At 40.5% G+C, this 15,765-nt stretch overlaps 1 protein-coding gene across 2 annotated transcripts in view; it reads left to right on the top strand.

Annotated features, from left to right (window-relative positions):
• The window catches only part of PLAG1 (PLAG1 zinc finger), a 54,351-nt gene extending 40,615 nt beyond the window's left edge, over nucleotides 1–13,736 (top strand). The window contains exons 2-4 of one of the 2 annotated variants that reach the window (XM_057366605.1): nucleotides 388–487; nucleotides 4,234–4,592; nucleotides 5,189–13,736. In XM_057366605.1, coding sequence (XP_057222588.1) covers nucleotides 4,351–4,592; nucleotides 5,189–6,452 — 1,506 coding nt within the window. In that variant the 5' untranslated portion in view covers nucleotides 388–487; nucleotides 4,234–4,350 and the 3' untranslated portion in view covers nucleotides 6,453–13,736. The remainder of the gene's footprint in view (nucleotides 1–387; nucleotides 488–4,233; nucleotides 4,593–5,188) is intronic. The other variant, XM_057366606.1, reaches the window with a different exon arrangement.
• Nucleotides 13,737–15,765: the final 2,029 nt, after the last annotated feature.

A 15,765-nucleotide genomic window follows, 5' to 3' on the forward strand; every position in this document is an offset into this window, starting at 1 on the left:
AGAAACTCAAGTCTGGGCCCAGCATTTTACATGTTTTGCTGTTACTTCTAAATTATTTGTGGTCTGTGGATTTTTATTTTTTTTAACTTTATGAAAACTCCTTTGCTTTTGTCTAATTTTATCTCTATATGTGTCACTGTCCTGCATAGCATTAGTTGAAATTATGTAAGTATACTGCAAATTGAAGTGCATAATTGCTACTGATAATGCAAGAATGATTCCTACAGTTTATAATTAACAGTATATAATGTTCTGTGCATGGGTTGGATCTGTCCCTTTTAACTTTTCCTTTCCGATTCTTTCCGATCCCTGGTCTTGCCACATCACAGCCTTTATGAATGTACTGGTTTTGCTGGAGTCTAGTCCCTTGTTCCTTTTGTTTTTCAGACCAGTAAAAATGGGAAGTACTGGATTCTGGTTTCCTCCAAGAAGAGTCAGCGGAACTGGTTAAGACCAAAATCTGAGGACTTTAGTGGGCAAACATCAGGTGTGCATTGAACAGAGGCTGCTTTAACCTTGCTTTAAGTATATGCTTCTTTAAAAATAGTATTATATATGAGCTTTTAATGTGTTAATGTGTTTGTTATATTTGATACTGCATATAATCATTCATCCTGCAGTTGTGAAAGCACCAGTAAGAATGTGGATTTTAAGTGATAATATGTTGAGACACAAACAGGCAATATTACTCATAAAATTCWTTCAGCTGGTCTTTGAAAAATTTAATATTGGAGGATCAGTGGTTTTTTTTTTAAGTTTTATCTCCATTGCTCAGTCTATATATCCACACCCAAAAAAGGAAAAAAAAAAAAAAGTGGTTATTTGCTATTCAGAGATCAATACTGACATTCTTAATCGCCTCACCTATTGAGATATGGTACTGAGATAATAGTGCATACATGCTTTTTAATAAAACACTGTCAAAGATTGGATCCACTATATTTGTTCCAATGATGCATTTTTAAGGACACTTTAACACAGTTCAAAGTCAGCTTAATTACTTTTGGTCATAGAGGAACAAAACTGGAATTCTTTGTCCCTGCGAATGTGCTGACTGGTACAGCAGCTAGGTTACCTGAGGTTTTGGGGTAGATAACAGTAATGTCATATTGGCCTGAATATAGGATGGCCTTCAGCCTGAGATGTGATCTTTGCTTTGAGAAAAAGAGTGAGAAGTTGTCAGATATTAATTTAACAGTTAGGCTTAATATGCTTCTTCACAAAAAATGCTGCTTCAGACTGCAAAGCACCCTTCTGCATGGCCTAATATCCTGCATCTCCCAGCTTGGTGCACGTTCAGTTCCTTCCCACCCCCTSCAGTGTTACCAGCTCACCCCTATCCTCATGTCCTAAGATACTCCCACCCCCTACACAGCACTTCCTGAGTCTCCCTGGCCCCACACCCCCATCCTGGTTCTGTCCACTCTCCCTCCCTGTGGCAGCTCATCCTTCTTCCCTGTGTCTTGCCTGCTGTCCCTGCTTTCCTTGTCACTGTGTGGGCACAGAGTCCACTTGCTGCTGAGCTCTGGACCCAGCATGGTCAAAGCAGCCCCACTCCAGTGCAGCAGATTGTGGAKGCTGTTCCCTCGCTCTTGCTGCTGATCCTGCCTGTCTGGCTCAGGTTAGCTGTGGATTTGGCTGGGGGACCAGAGGGGCTGGGCTCCTTCCCCTTTGGGGCTCCAAGTCCCCTGGCCATGCAGTGAGGGCTGTGACAGCTGTGCTCTCTGCTCTGTGTGCTGGGTCTCACGCAGGTGCCTGTGTGGTGTACATGTAGTCTGTAGATCAGGTTGGATTTTTTTTTTCTCCCCCTTTGAACTTAATTTGTCAGGAGAGATTAGACTAAAACAAAATTTTCATTCTACATTCAGGCCAATATTGAAGACCAGTTGTGTTCATTAATAGAAGAGCAAAATTAATTTAATTACCAGATTCTGATTAAAACTTAYATTGAAGAAAAGCCAACCCTTTCAATCCACAGATATATCACARCTTTGCTGTGATACATCCTTTTTGATGTGACCCTCCTTTTGATTGTSCTGGCGGCTTCATTGAAGCCTTTGGAACTAGCCTTGATTTACTTTTATTGAAGAAACTTACTGCTCCCAGGTCTCCAAACAACTGTTCCTTATGAACTAGAATTWGTCAACTATATTGTTGATTATGAGACAGAAAATAAAATTAAGCTGATACTTTGAAGACCTGTGCATTTTCTCGCTCATGGAACTGATGTGTCCAGGCTTCATCCCACAAGTGGGAATGAATCCAAGACAAATCTGAAATCAAAAGAGTCCTTAAAGAAATGCCTTTTCTTTCACTGGGTATCTTTAAAAGAAGTTTTTCCTTATAAAATCTGAGGGAATAAAGGTGGTCTTACAAAACTGCTTGTTTAAAGAAGGTCGCGTAGTTTAACCTGTCATTCAAGGACTCCAGGGTAGAAAGAAMGAAGATTTCCATCTTGGTGTGCCAGTGTTTCTGTCCTCCTCTAACAAGGGAAAAGTTATGGGGAGGAGGGAATAAAAGGCTTAGACAAAGACATGCTCTGTGTRCACATTTGAGATGGAGATCTCAGTCTGAGAATTTCTTAAAATGCAGACATTAAAGAGGCACATCCCCTTCCTCCTCACGCTGCTCCTGCTGTCCCACCAGGCACTGAGGAAAACACTGGCTCTCCTTCTTTCTCGCTTTCTCCCAGGACCACGCTGGGGCACTTGCAAGGGCTGTGTAGTTCTCCMCCCAGCACACCTGGGCGCTCCTCTCCGCTCCTCTCTGAAGCAGTTGGCTCCCTCCATCTCTGCTGAGCCTCAGCAGGGATGAGAGGACAGCTAAGGCCAGGCCCCGGCTCCCTCCCAGCTACCCGGGYTCCATCGCTGCCAGCAGGGAAGAGCCGGGTTTGTTTTCCAGGGAGGTGGCTTTGTGCTGGAGCAGCTGCAGCCTGGTGGTGCCTGCCCGGCTCCAGCTGCCCAGCCCCACCTGTCCCAGCAGCTGTCCCTCCCCGGCCCTGCTGCCCGGCCACCGTGTGGCCCCGGCACAGAGCGCAGGGGACAGCAGCTGCCAGGGGCTGGGGGTGGCTGGTGACACTTTGGAGGGAGAAAGGCTAAATTTTGGGGCTTTCCAGCCCTCCCAAATGCTTGCATTTAGCTCTGTCTTGCTGTCCTCCTTGTCCCKGCTGCTGCAGACCTCACGCTCCACCTTTTCCAAACGGGTAGCACAGGATTTTGGTATCTATAGTAGCAGTTGTGCTCCGRGGATGAAGCAAAGCTGTCAGCACTCCCTGACAAAGGAAGGCTCTTGAGTGCCCTGTGAGGGCAGGTGCCCAGTTGCCACTATATGATACCAGATGACAAATTTAAAGCTGCTCAGCCACAAGTCAGACACAAGGATCACATCACGCACCTCCTGACAGTAAAAGCCTCTGGTTTAGTTCACATTTTGCTATGCCACAGGGGCCTCCATCCTGAGCTAGCCCGAGTCTGAATGCTTACAGCCCTCATGTCTCATAGGACAGCATGAGGGGGCTGCGGGTCTCCAGCGCTGGGCTGATAAAACCCTGCTCTATCTCATCTATCCCTAATCCGTGGGGCTTCTGTCATTCATAGATCAAGGCTCTGTTAGCAGAGGGTGAGTTTATGGGAGAATTTCACCTGCTGTTAGGCATCATTGGCAGTGCATGCATTTGGCTAGAGTAGATACATAGATGTGCAGTAGTCACATCTTGGAGGAGCTACATCCAAGAGGGAACACGAGCTTGACCTACTGTACTGTCAGCATGGGTACTGCCACCTTTTGTGCAGGTTTTCAGACCTTTTGAGGCTTACAGACTTTCACAGTGGTAGTTGCGTGTGTGTGCATGCGTGCATGTGTGCGTGGGGATGTGTGCGCAAACACCGCGGGCGCGGCTGCCGTCCCTTTGAAATCCGAAGCTGCCAAAAGGTGCCTGGCTAGGTAGGCTCTTTGCCTGATGCCTCCCTTAATCTGACAGAAACGTTGCTGTTCTCCATCAGTGCTTGCGGGGAAGGTTGTGAGGTGTGATTTCAGGGCATATGTGGATCTGTTCATCCTGAGCAATGCGTTTTAAGAGTTGCAGCAAATAGTATAAAGAAACCTGTAGGTGTTACATTAGACCAGCTGAACCTAACTTTATTTTTAAGTTTTATTCAGAAGCATCACATAGCAAGTAAACTTCAAAATCTAAGTTTAGTTACAAACTAGTTGTTTCTTATTTTTTTTTTCCAGTCCCCTTTTGCTTTCTTTTACGACCACATGAAACTTGAGAAGCCATCTAAAGCTAAATCATTTAGTGGAGTTGGGCAATTCCCAAGTGTCCAACAAGAAGGCCTGGTTTAGGCTGCGATGGCCACTGTCATTCCTGGTGATTTGTCAGAAGTAAGAGATACCCAGAAAGTCCCTTCAGGGAAACGTAAGCGTGGTGAAACCAAACCAAGAAAAAACTTTCCTTGCCAACTGTGTGACAAGGCCTTTAACAGTGTTGAGAAATTAAAGGTTCACTCATACTCTCACACAGGAGAGAGGCCCTACAAGTGCACACAACAAGACTGCACCAAGGCCTTTGTTTCTAAGTACAAATTACTAAGGTATTAAACTCTATTTATCTTTCAGATTATATTATCTATTTTATGTTGGCCGTGTTAAGCCGTGTAAAAGTATATATTTCTGTACGCCTTCAGCTGATTGCAGAGAGGATGTGTTAATTAAAGTAGCCATTGGATTGTTTCTAGAATTCTAAATTACCTAAGTTTGCAAGCTAATGTCTTTGATTTTGTTTCTTAATTTGTTTTCTGCTTTTTGTTTTCTGTTTGTTTGTTTTTGTTTCGTTTTGTTTTGTTTTTAATGAGCGTAGAATTTTCATTTGTATAAGGAATTGTCACAAGAAAAAGAGTATGGACTGAAAGTTCTTTGGCTATGGACTTTTACACGAGTACTTTCATACTTGCCCATATACCCCTGTTACAGTAGCTAAAACCCACCAAAACTAAAGTGTCAATTTAAGAGAAATGGCTCGCGTTTTGCTATATTTAAATTTGTCAAACTGTCTTTGTAGTGTCATGCTTTCAGTTAAAAGGTTCTGTTGCAAAGCAGCCCTTAGTGTAGTATTTAGCTGCCATTAAAAAATGAGCACGTGTGTTTTTTGATCAAAATAATTACTTACAGAATATATCTGTGTTTAAAGGCATATGGCTACTCATTCTCCTGAGAAAACCCACAAGTGTAATTATTGTGAGAAAATGTTTCACCGAAAAGATCACCTAAAGAATCACCTACATACACACAATCCCAACAAAGAGGCCTTTAAGTGTGAAGAATGTGGAAAGAACTACAATACCAAGCTYGGGTTCAAACGTCACCTGGCTTTGCATGCTGCAACAAGTGGTGACCTCACCTGTAAGGTATGTTTGCAGACTTTTGAAAGCACAGGAGTGCTGCTGGAGCACCTAAAAACTCATGCAGGCAAGTCGTCGGGTGGAGTGAAGGAGAAAAAGCACCAGTGTGAACACTGTGATCGTCGGTTCTACACCCGAAAGGATGTCCGCAGACACATGGTAGTGCACACTGGAAGAAAGGACTTCCTCTGTCAGTACTGTGCACAGAGATTTGGGCGGAAGGATCACCTCACGCGCCACATGAAGAAAAGTCACAACCAAGAACTTTTGAAGGTCAAAACAGAGCCAATGGACCTTCTAGATCCCTTTACCTGCAATGTTTCTGTGCCTATTAAGGATGAGCTGCTTCCAGTGATGTCTTTACCTTCCAGTGAACTGACATCAAAGCCATTTACAAACACTTTGCAATTAAATCTCTACAACACTCAGATTCAGTCCATGCAGAGTTCTGCGTCTGCACACCAAATGGTTGCCACATCGTTACCATTGGGAATGCCTTGTCCAATAGATATGGAGTCTGTCCACCCTTCTCACCAGCTATCGTTGAAATATCCGCTCGGTACTACCTCATACGCAATTTCTATGCCTGAAAAAGAACAGCCATTGAAAGGGGAAATTGAAAGTTACTTAATGGAGTTGCAAAGTGGTATGCCTTCTTCATCCCAGGATTCTCAAGCATCTTCRTCAAAACTAGGGCTGGATCCTCAAGTAGGGCCACTAGATGATGGGTCTGGGGAAGTTTCCCTTTCCAAGGGCTCCGTTCCTATTAGCGAACCTCTAAACGCCCCATCATTGGACTTTTCTCAGCTGTTCAACTTCATACCTGTAAATGGCCCTCCCTATAACCCTTCTGTTTCAGTGGGAAACCTCGGAATGAGTTACACGCAAGAGGAGGCACATTCTTCTATGACTCAACTTCCCCCACAAACCCAGGATCCACAAGATCCTAGCAATAGTATAGGTCTTGGGTCTCTGCACTCRTTGTCAGCAGCTTTCACAAGCAGTCTAAGCACAACCACCACCCTACCACGATTTCATCAAGCTTTCCAATAGGATGTACAAAGCTGGCTTGTTACTGTCTATTTGTAGAAATGCCTTAGGTGACCATTTTTAACTTAGTGCCTACTATAAGACATTATAAATTCTCTGCTTTTGTACAGTACCAATCTCATGAAGCCAGTAAGAAATTTAAATTAACTTTTTTTAAATGTTTTGAAAGTGTTTATTCTCAGCTGTGTTTACTTTGGTTTGTTTTTTTTAAACAGTCTCATTGTATTGTTTTCATTTTCACTGCCAATTTACACATTCAGAATGTTCAGTAGAAAGTCATCCCAAGCAGACTCTCAACACTCATCCCATTTTTAAAACTTTTTCAACCATACCACCTATTCTGTTTTATTGATGTCAGTGCTAGAATTGCCACTTTTACCTTTTAATATATTTTACTATTTGCAAATAATCCATTTAAAATATGTATCACAAAAATTCCTAAAGATWTTGGAAAAAGATTCTCCAGTCCATTTCCAAACAAATCCTCTTCCCAAATGGTGACACGTCCGACCTGTTCTATAATGACAAATCTAAATTTTTTAAAGAAATACAGAATTCAGATTTTTCTGAAAGCTTGTGTGTGTATATATAGACGTCCATATATACACATGTACAAATATATAGCATTTTGACTTGTATTGAAGTCATTATAAAAGTTGTTATGAATTTTGTTTTGCCATTTTCTGGCTTAAATTTTGRTGGCCTGTTACGAATAACAGAAGAAAAAAAATTCAGTTTAATTCTCTAAAATTATGGCTGAACAAAATTTCATCAGAGAATCTCTGCTTGCCTAAATGACAAAYGTTTCAAGTTGAATTTGGAACTGTGTTGTTGTGCTTTCGAGACTCTGGTATAGGGAAACAGGCAAAATTAATGGCTGATCTTGAAATAGAAAAGTGTTGTAATGTAGTAATGCAGAATGTTTTGTCGCAGTTTTTGTTTTAATTCTTAACTTGCTGTTTTTTTTCTCTTTAGTAGCATAGAAAGAGTACTGCATAGGAACCTTCCAGTAGTGTATTCATGTTTGTAGGCATCAGTCTTCTCCCYGTTGCCACCGCCAAAGGGTGGATCAAGTCCAGCCAGAAAGTGTGTATCTATTTTCAGTTCGAAACTAGTGTGCAGTCAGAAAGTGAATGTAAATTTGCAACTACCAGTTTGTTTTCTTTTCTTTCGTTTTGTTTTTATTGGAATKATCTTTTCAGTTGTGTTACATGGTGTGTTATGTCCTCCTAAGCAACAAGTTAGATGTTAATCACACTTTCTACACCTGGGTACTTGGTTAGGGACTTTTTGCCCATTGCCAAGATTTAAAGACAGGACTCTTAGGAGTGAAGTAAAAGCATATTGCTTACACCACTTTTACCTAATGCAATGTATTCTATTCCCCAACCCCTAATAACCAAAAGAGGAAAAAAAACCCGAAAAAAACAACCAACCCTGTGATGCATAAAAGCAAACTAGATTTGCTGTAATTCAACCATAACATTATTTTCCTTGTCATTTTTGTACAAGGAATTAAAAAATAGAAATCAAGTACATTAGTATCTCTCAAACAATAATGAGGATTCRTACAAGGTTTTAAGTGGTTAAATTAAATATACTTCACAGAAACAAAAGTTGCTCCCATTTAAGGAGCTCATGCTCCGGATGTTTTATCAGTAGCTCCTACTGGTTTTTGATAATTCTAGGAGCAATATGCAGGTGTAGTTTTACTATTTTATACATATGTGTATTTAAATTTTATTACTGAAAGATAAGATAACATTTTTATAAATATGTTTGTGTTCCAAAGGCATTAAAATAAGGATGTATTAATAAGGAAATTACCTTTTGAAATTCTGCAAACTACTCCTAGATTTTGGGTTTAGGAGCACGTTATCTCAAAGTGGGCGTTTAGCTCTGCTTCATGACTGCTTCCTCTGGTTTCTGTGAAACAGATTGCTCACTTACTTACATCTTTAGTTGAATGATTTGTTCAATATTGCTTTTTTTCCCTTCACCTTCCTAAAGGAAAGAAAAACACAGATGAACAGAGCACAAGCTGAATGCAACCGAATGTAACTCTAGTTTAAATGAACAACCATAATGCATCTAAGAAAATTTGGGTTTATTCTCAATCCTTCTAAGGAATCTGAGATGAAGATAAATGGACTTAATTCCTCCAGTGGGTTATGTCCTGTGTGGAGCCAAGCATCTGCAACTCTCCCTGCAGCAGAGGAACGCTGCGAGTGCTTGGCATCCGGCAGCTGGCRCAGCAGCGTGGCCGGGCAGCACAGCCCTCCCTGGGCAGCCTCTGGCACACAAATTCCCAGTCCATAGCCACTGTTTATCAATCTCAGCTGCTGAAAGACTTCATCAAAAACAAAACCCACAGACACTTTGCCAACACCCGTTTCTTAGTGCGTAGCCAGAACCCTTACTTACCTTGTTCGTGCCTTAGCTTCCTGAAAAGGGATTGACATTTCACTTGGAGTTAGATRTACATTTCACTTGAGAAATAGAGACCTCAGACAAGATATTGAACCTCATTCAGTCAGGATTTCAGTGAGTGGCTGCACCCAKCGTGTTTGCAGCTGAACTAGGATGTAGGGTAACATGAAAGCAGACTGACCCTTTAAGCAATACCAGCACCASCAGAGTGCTTTTTAGCATCACTTAGGCAGAGTCAACATTGGCCACTACTAAACCATCAGTTTTTAAACCCCGTTTTCTTGATTTCCCATGGATTCTTGGCGGGAGGGGGGAGGGCTGGCTGATCATGCACCACTCTTTGTGCAACTTCTAAACTTCTAGTAAGGTTGTTTTGTTGTTGGGTTTTTTTTTAAATATATATATTTTTGTGTACTTGTTGCTTGTGCTTTATTTAGTAGTAAATTGTGGAATAGAGTGATTTATTGTTAATTTGGCAGTAGCGGTTTTTAAAAACCATATACTGACTGAAACATGAGCCAGAGCTGATTGCTTTATTAAGCTAATAATGAATGTTAAGAGTACATATTTTCAGGATCATTTGCCTAGTGAGCTAAACTTGTATTATAGGCCAATATTTTTTAAAATAAAGCTTGGTCAACCTCTATGTTACACATATTACAAGATATAGCACTTTCAAAAAGAAAACCTAAACCTTTTAAGAAAATTTCTTACAGGTTATGCTTTTTATTATAAAACCTTTTATTATAATTTGTTTCAAGTGCCATTAGATTACATATATGTAGGCCTTTGGTATAATGCTTTGTGTACAAAATGGTAGACAATGTAATTTTAAACAGGTACATTTTTACAGTGTTTTCTTATCAATTTGCTATATTGCACAGAACCAGCGTGTCTTTCTTAAGGGTTTTACAATGGTTTTTACTAGGTTTACATGTTTCAAACTACACTGTCTTCTACTGCCATTTGGAATACCAGTCAAAAACAATTAGGAGTCTGTCCTCACTGTTTGCAAACTGTGTCCTCTGGAGTTCTTGATGGTAAACTTTGTCAAAAAATATTTAACATGCAGTATTTGATACAGATTTTTTTTTATCATATCCTATCATTGCTATGCTGCTGTCTGAAGTTAACTTAGGGCCTGATCCTGCATCCATAAATGTTGAGGGGATCCTGCATCCTTTGTTATGTCTGTCTCATACACTGGTTTAGCAGCTTCTCCTGTATTTTCTCAGCCCATAGATAAGCCTCTAAACTATATGTACTTATCTGGTATGTTGTAATCCATTATAGGCTCAGCTGCCCGTCCTGCTTCCCCCCAGTGTACAGTTTAAACCATAGCTTACTTAGCATCATGCTCRACTTACAAATAATGCCACAGTAGTTCAAAACGTGTTTGGGTAGTCCCAAAGCTTTTATGCAATAAGGGTGTCTTACTTTTGTTGGAAGGCAGTGTCTTTTGATAACAGTTATCTAGCCCTGGAAGTGACACAGAACTATTGCTAATCATATGTAAACACTTTTCAGTATAAGCTTCAGTGGTACAGTTGAACCAGAGTGAATGTTTATCTCCTCAGAAACACTCCTGCAATATTGTTATATTGGATCATGCTGCTAATGTAACTTGGGATACAACTCCTCTCATGGTGCTACAAACCTCCCTGTCTCATTCAGATGTATTTTTACCCATAGAAAAAAAGGACTATACTAGACCTATAGTTGTATGATATATTTTTATACTGTGACTTAATTTGTCATTAATGAACTTTGTGCAACACCACAATGTATTCATATGCACTTGCAAAAGTAAAATTTTGGACATGCAAATTTAAACGCTGACAAGCCCAGCTCTTGTTCACAAAAGTAGGTGACTGCTAGTTAATGTTAAATGTGGGCTTTTTATATGGTGTGGAGTGAAGAACATGCTATATATTACTRAAAGCCTTAGACAAAAACTGGGAAGAGTATATTGGGGAATGATCATATACCCAAACCTGACTCAGATTGCTGAAATTATATTTTTAGCTAGTGGAAAATTTGTTTGGACTTGTATGCTAAAATGTTTTTAATGATAAAAGTTTTGAGTCAAAAAAATAGAGAAAAAAAAAAGAACACAGAAAACCCTGCATTCCAGACTGAATTTGTATATGTTTCTTGCATTTAAAATTTGCTATCCTGTGATATGGGAAATTGAGTTGCTTATCATGTATATGTACTTTAAAATGTATTCACAAACTACTGTTGTATTTGTATAAAATATAGACAAAAAGATTGCATATATATTTTTGTGTATAAGCTCTGTAAAATAGCAATCACATTATGAAGCTGCAGCAGAACTTCATTTTAAACATTCACATCCAAAGAAACAGACTATTTATTGTCCACATACCCTGATTATAAAATATACCTTGCTGCTATTAAACAATAGTGCTGCAGCTTCTTGTGGCCTACAGTGTTATGTTTGCTGTACAAAAATATGTGAACTCCACAAAATATATCAATAAAATTACAGAATGGTTTTAGTTAATGAATAACTTATGCCTGGCATTTCAATAGACAATCTTGATCTGCATGTGTGGGATTGCAATAAGTTATTACAGAATACATCCAGTTTTGCTGGGTGTAGTTTTTCTGAGTTTGCAAAGGCATAGCTGTCTTTCTAATTTATGACTGGTAAAATGTCAGTTTTTCAGAAAATCTTAAGGCATAAATATCTGCATTTCATGATTTCACCAAGGAACAAATGGGATGATGCTACTGTGTCTGTGACAAGACAGATTTGAACTGAAGGAAGCAATTGAGTTTGCCATCAAATTGCACTTTGAAACGCTCTGAGACACTGGAAGGTGAGTATGGGGTATCCATGGTGGGACCATTCCTTTGGGAGACGTAGGTGAGTGATTCTCCATCATTTCAGATAAACGCACATTGTATACATTGATKGTTGTAATTTACAGGACAAATAAGGGCATGGTATGTGCTAGACACTCTATGTGGGTTGTGTCTGTGCAGTATTTCCAGGAGRAACTTAGTTGCTTTGATCCCATAGGTCTCCATCTGCCCGTGGCACTGACTTCTGGAGAAGCCAGACTCTYGTGCTTGGGGAAGAGGTGCTTCGCAGCCAGACAAGCAGCCTGCACACAACTGCAGAAAGTTGCCTCTCTGCTCATTCCATGCAGTTGTTCCCTAGCATAGACTGTCTGCCAGGAAAGTAAAAGAGTAACATTTCACATTTCATTGCTCTTTGGAACGTATTTTGTTAACATCTTTAGCACTGTCTGTGYTTCCCTGCTTTTGAGTCACTCTCTTTTCTGAGTCTTGGCTTTTCAAGTTCCTTGCTGTAACCCAGTTGTAGAGAAATGATTGTGAGASAGAGTTTCTGGCTTTCCCCTTCTTCCTATGCAGACACTTTTCCTTTCTTCTGATCCGTACCCATTTCCTCTGAGTGGACTTACAACTTYTGTGCCACAGTTTTTAACTCGTTTTAGAGGGTTGGCTTTGTTTTATTGAGAGTCAAAAGCTCATCAGATGCTCTATGATATGAAAGACTCTGCAATWCAATTTATAAACACCCACAAACACATACCCCACACACATCCCCTCAAGAGAAAACCACCCCATTCATTGTGTTGCTGTCCTAGCTGGTCTCACCCAGTGTTACTGATCTAACACGTCCTCCTTCCAGAAACCCTCTGGAATCTACATCAGCCTCCATAATAAGTGCAATGTGATTGCATGGATGACATCTGTGTTTTATCCAGGGATCTYTTGGTGCAGTCCCTCCAGAGTTTCCTTGTTAAATTTAGAGCCACGGGCATCTTCCCTTCTCTCTCTCCTGTAACTTCCTCTTTYCAAAACTTGCATAAGAAAGTACAGAAAAACATTACTTTAGTATACCTGTCTCACTCTCCTCCAGGAGTGTAAGAKGGAGGCGATTCTGGTTTTCCCCTTAGCTCTCCCTCACTCTTTACATCTTTTTTTTCCTTTACACATACAAGCGTGCCCTAGGATGAAAAACGGTTTTTGACAGAGAAATCCAGAACTGATGCAGAGCTACTGCTGGATGATCAAGAACTGAGCAGCTACATGCTGCTGGCTTTCCTGCATTGCAAATCAAAACATTGTAGTAAACTGAATAAAAACTAGGTTTTCCCAAGTGGCAGCTGCCTTAGTTGGCACAGAGAGGGTTGGGGATCACAGACAGGTAGCAAGTGGGACAGCAAGATAAACTGTTACAAAATTTAATCTGTACTTAATAGTTTGAAAAGTACACTGGAAGATTAATTGCTGCTTATCAGTAGGAGCTGGGGCCTTTAGCAAATAAACAGCAACACTGTATTTTTGTTTTGAACAACATTTGAGATAACGGTGTTGAAAATGACAGATGCCAGCAGTACTGTGAAGTTTCGAATTCCTGCTCRTGTGCTATATCCCAGGTAATTAGGTATTTCCTTTCTCTACTCCTAATAAAGGTGTAACAGCTTGCCTGGTATTTTTATTTTTCTATAATTATTTGTTGTAATGGTCTGCATGTCCTCAAGAAATTAACATTTTCAAAGAAATAAGTATTTGTGAAAMAATACAATGAAAAGGTCTGTTCTTCGTTGTCATTGTCATCACTCAGCCTTGTCTCTTTTGGGGCTATTTGTATCTCAAGATCACCAGCTACAAAGCTGGTTTGCCTCAGAGGGGTCTGAAGAGACGTCAGCTATTGGCTGAGCTCTCTGAAAACAGGAGTATGGTAATGCCTGCTGTGGCTGAGCTGGAAACCATCTGAATTGATCCCTTGATAGTTTATCTGTGGGGCTGATTCTCACTGCTGGGCTGAACTGCCATGTACRAAGAAGAATGGTTTAGTGCCATTTKCATCTAAGTCAGATCTCTGCCTGATSTGTGTTAAGTAGTGAACCTGAATTGTCACAATCTCTAAAAATCAGTATATTGCTTAACCTTTGGTGAATGTATGTGTGCACATGTGTGTATGTACATATGTATGCATGAATGCATGGGAGAGTATCAGTCTAAGCTAGAAAAGCTGATAAATTAGTTTAGGGATGGTTTTTTTTCCATTTTGGCTTCTTCCAAAATGTTTAAAGTGTTTGTGTTTCACAAGTCCAAGGTGAAGAGTGTTGTTTGTTRAGGTATCCCCTGGTTAACACAGCAWGTGTTTCCCAGGCAAGCTGGAAGAGCTTCTTCCAATGACTTGATTAATCTATGAGAGACAGCCCTTTATCTGAAGGGTGCACAGACTCTGTAAGGAAGGTGTTTGTCAGCTGTCCTTGTGTAGATAGAATTTCAGCAGAAAAATTCTATAGGCTGTGCCTCTGAAATTAGGCTCAACTCTGGCTTACTGGCTTTTGTGTTAAATTGTTTCACACATGGTCATGGGTAAATCCTGAAAGTTCTCTCACAGGTACTTACACTGAAAATAAAAATAATATACAGGCTTTGTATGGTTTAGGGGCATACCGTAAGTGTGCAACATCTGGGCTGTAACATAAGACTATCAAATATCAAACATTCACGACAAACACAGRCTAAACTTCCAAACTTTCTGAAGTCTGTCCTCACCTGAAAATTGTCTCCTTTTATTTTGTCAGTGTTTGGCTCCCAAAAAATACCAATAAAATATTACAGGGTTTCCCTGTAGTTTATGTGCTCTGTTTAGCTTAGGCTGAATTGAGCAGTATTTTTACAAGAAGCTTCTGCTTACTCACTGAAAGCCTTGCAACAACGTACTTGAACTGTATAACTTCTTTTAATGTCAGGCTTAAACCCTTTAACTTAAGGCAGCCTCTGAGAATTTGCTATGCCCCACCAGAGTACCTAAGCCAGAGCCACGAAATTCCGCTGATTCTCTTGCCTCTTCCCCTCAACAACTCTCTGAGGAGGTGATGTTTGCAGGAAGCCACCACATTTGCTACAGCAGTGTATTTAATATGCATCACAGAGCTGGGCATGATCTGTGCAAATGGGATTCTGGAAGCTGCTGGGAGGGACAGCATCAGTCTAGCCATCAGAATTAAATCCGTGTACCTGGCCAAGCAGCAGCCTCCCAGCACTAGACACAGCACTAACATTAACCCCCTAACTCCTTTGCTCTATGTGATTAATTTTTCTCATTAAGTACTGAAGCTGCTTTCTAGTCCTGAAGCTAAAAGTCTTGAATTCCACCTCTATATTTGRCATCTCCCTGTGACCCAGCAAAGTCAGCTTCAATCCAGGGCAAGACTGCAAAACTAGTATTGGACAATTTGGCTGAAAATAACTGCAGAAAGTGCCTGCCATGTGATGGCAGTCAACCTGCTGGGGTAGGTATCTGTCTTTGCATGACCAGAAAATATTGCTGTGGGTGAGAGCCTGTATTTTGTTGTCTTTATCCCTAAGTTTGGATTCTTTAAGCTTGTCACAAGGTGCTCTTTTGAAACTGTGGTATTAATCTACAGTAGCAGGACCCAGATGGATGTCCCTGGTCCACCTTGGTCACTGAGACCCCTGTAAATTAGCTGTGAAAGCTCACCTGCCTTTCCAGTGCCTCCAGTTAAAACCTCAGTGTGTGCAGGTAAGGAGAGCCTTTGCTTCATGCTCTTGAACACATGGAGGAACCTTACTGTGAAKGAAAAAAAGCATCAAACAGCTGTTTGGCAATGTGTGTTTGAAACTTGATCTTATTATTTATAAACTAGGGTTTAACCTTTTAAAATGTTTATTATTATTATGTCTYGGCAGTAAAATAGCATCATAGTTCTTGCAGATATATTTTTTCCTTGCATTTGGGCTTACCTTTCACTGCTTTAATGAACACTTGCTTGTATTTGCAGTTCCAGGGTGTCATTTGTCTCACCAAAACAGCCAAACTCTGAAACATGAACTGGTTTCTTTTCTG

This window comes from Malurus melanocephalus, unplaced genomic scaffold (assembly GCF_030028575.1).
Source record: "Malurus melanocephalus ecotype Western Australia unplaced genomic scaffold, MMel_1.1 scaffold_69, whole genome shotgun sequence".
Classification (NCBI taxonomy): domain Eukaryota; kingdom Metazoa; phylum Chordata; class Aves; order Passeriformes; family Maluridae; genus Malurus; species Malurus melanocephalus.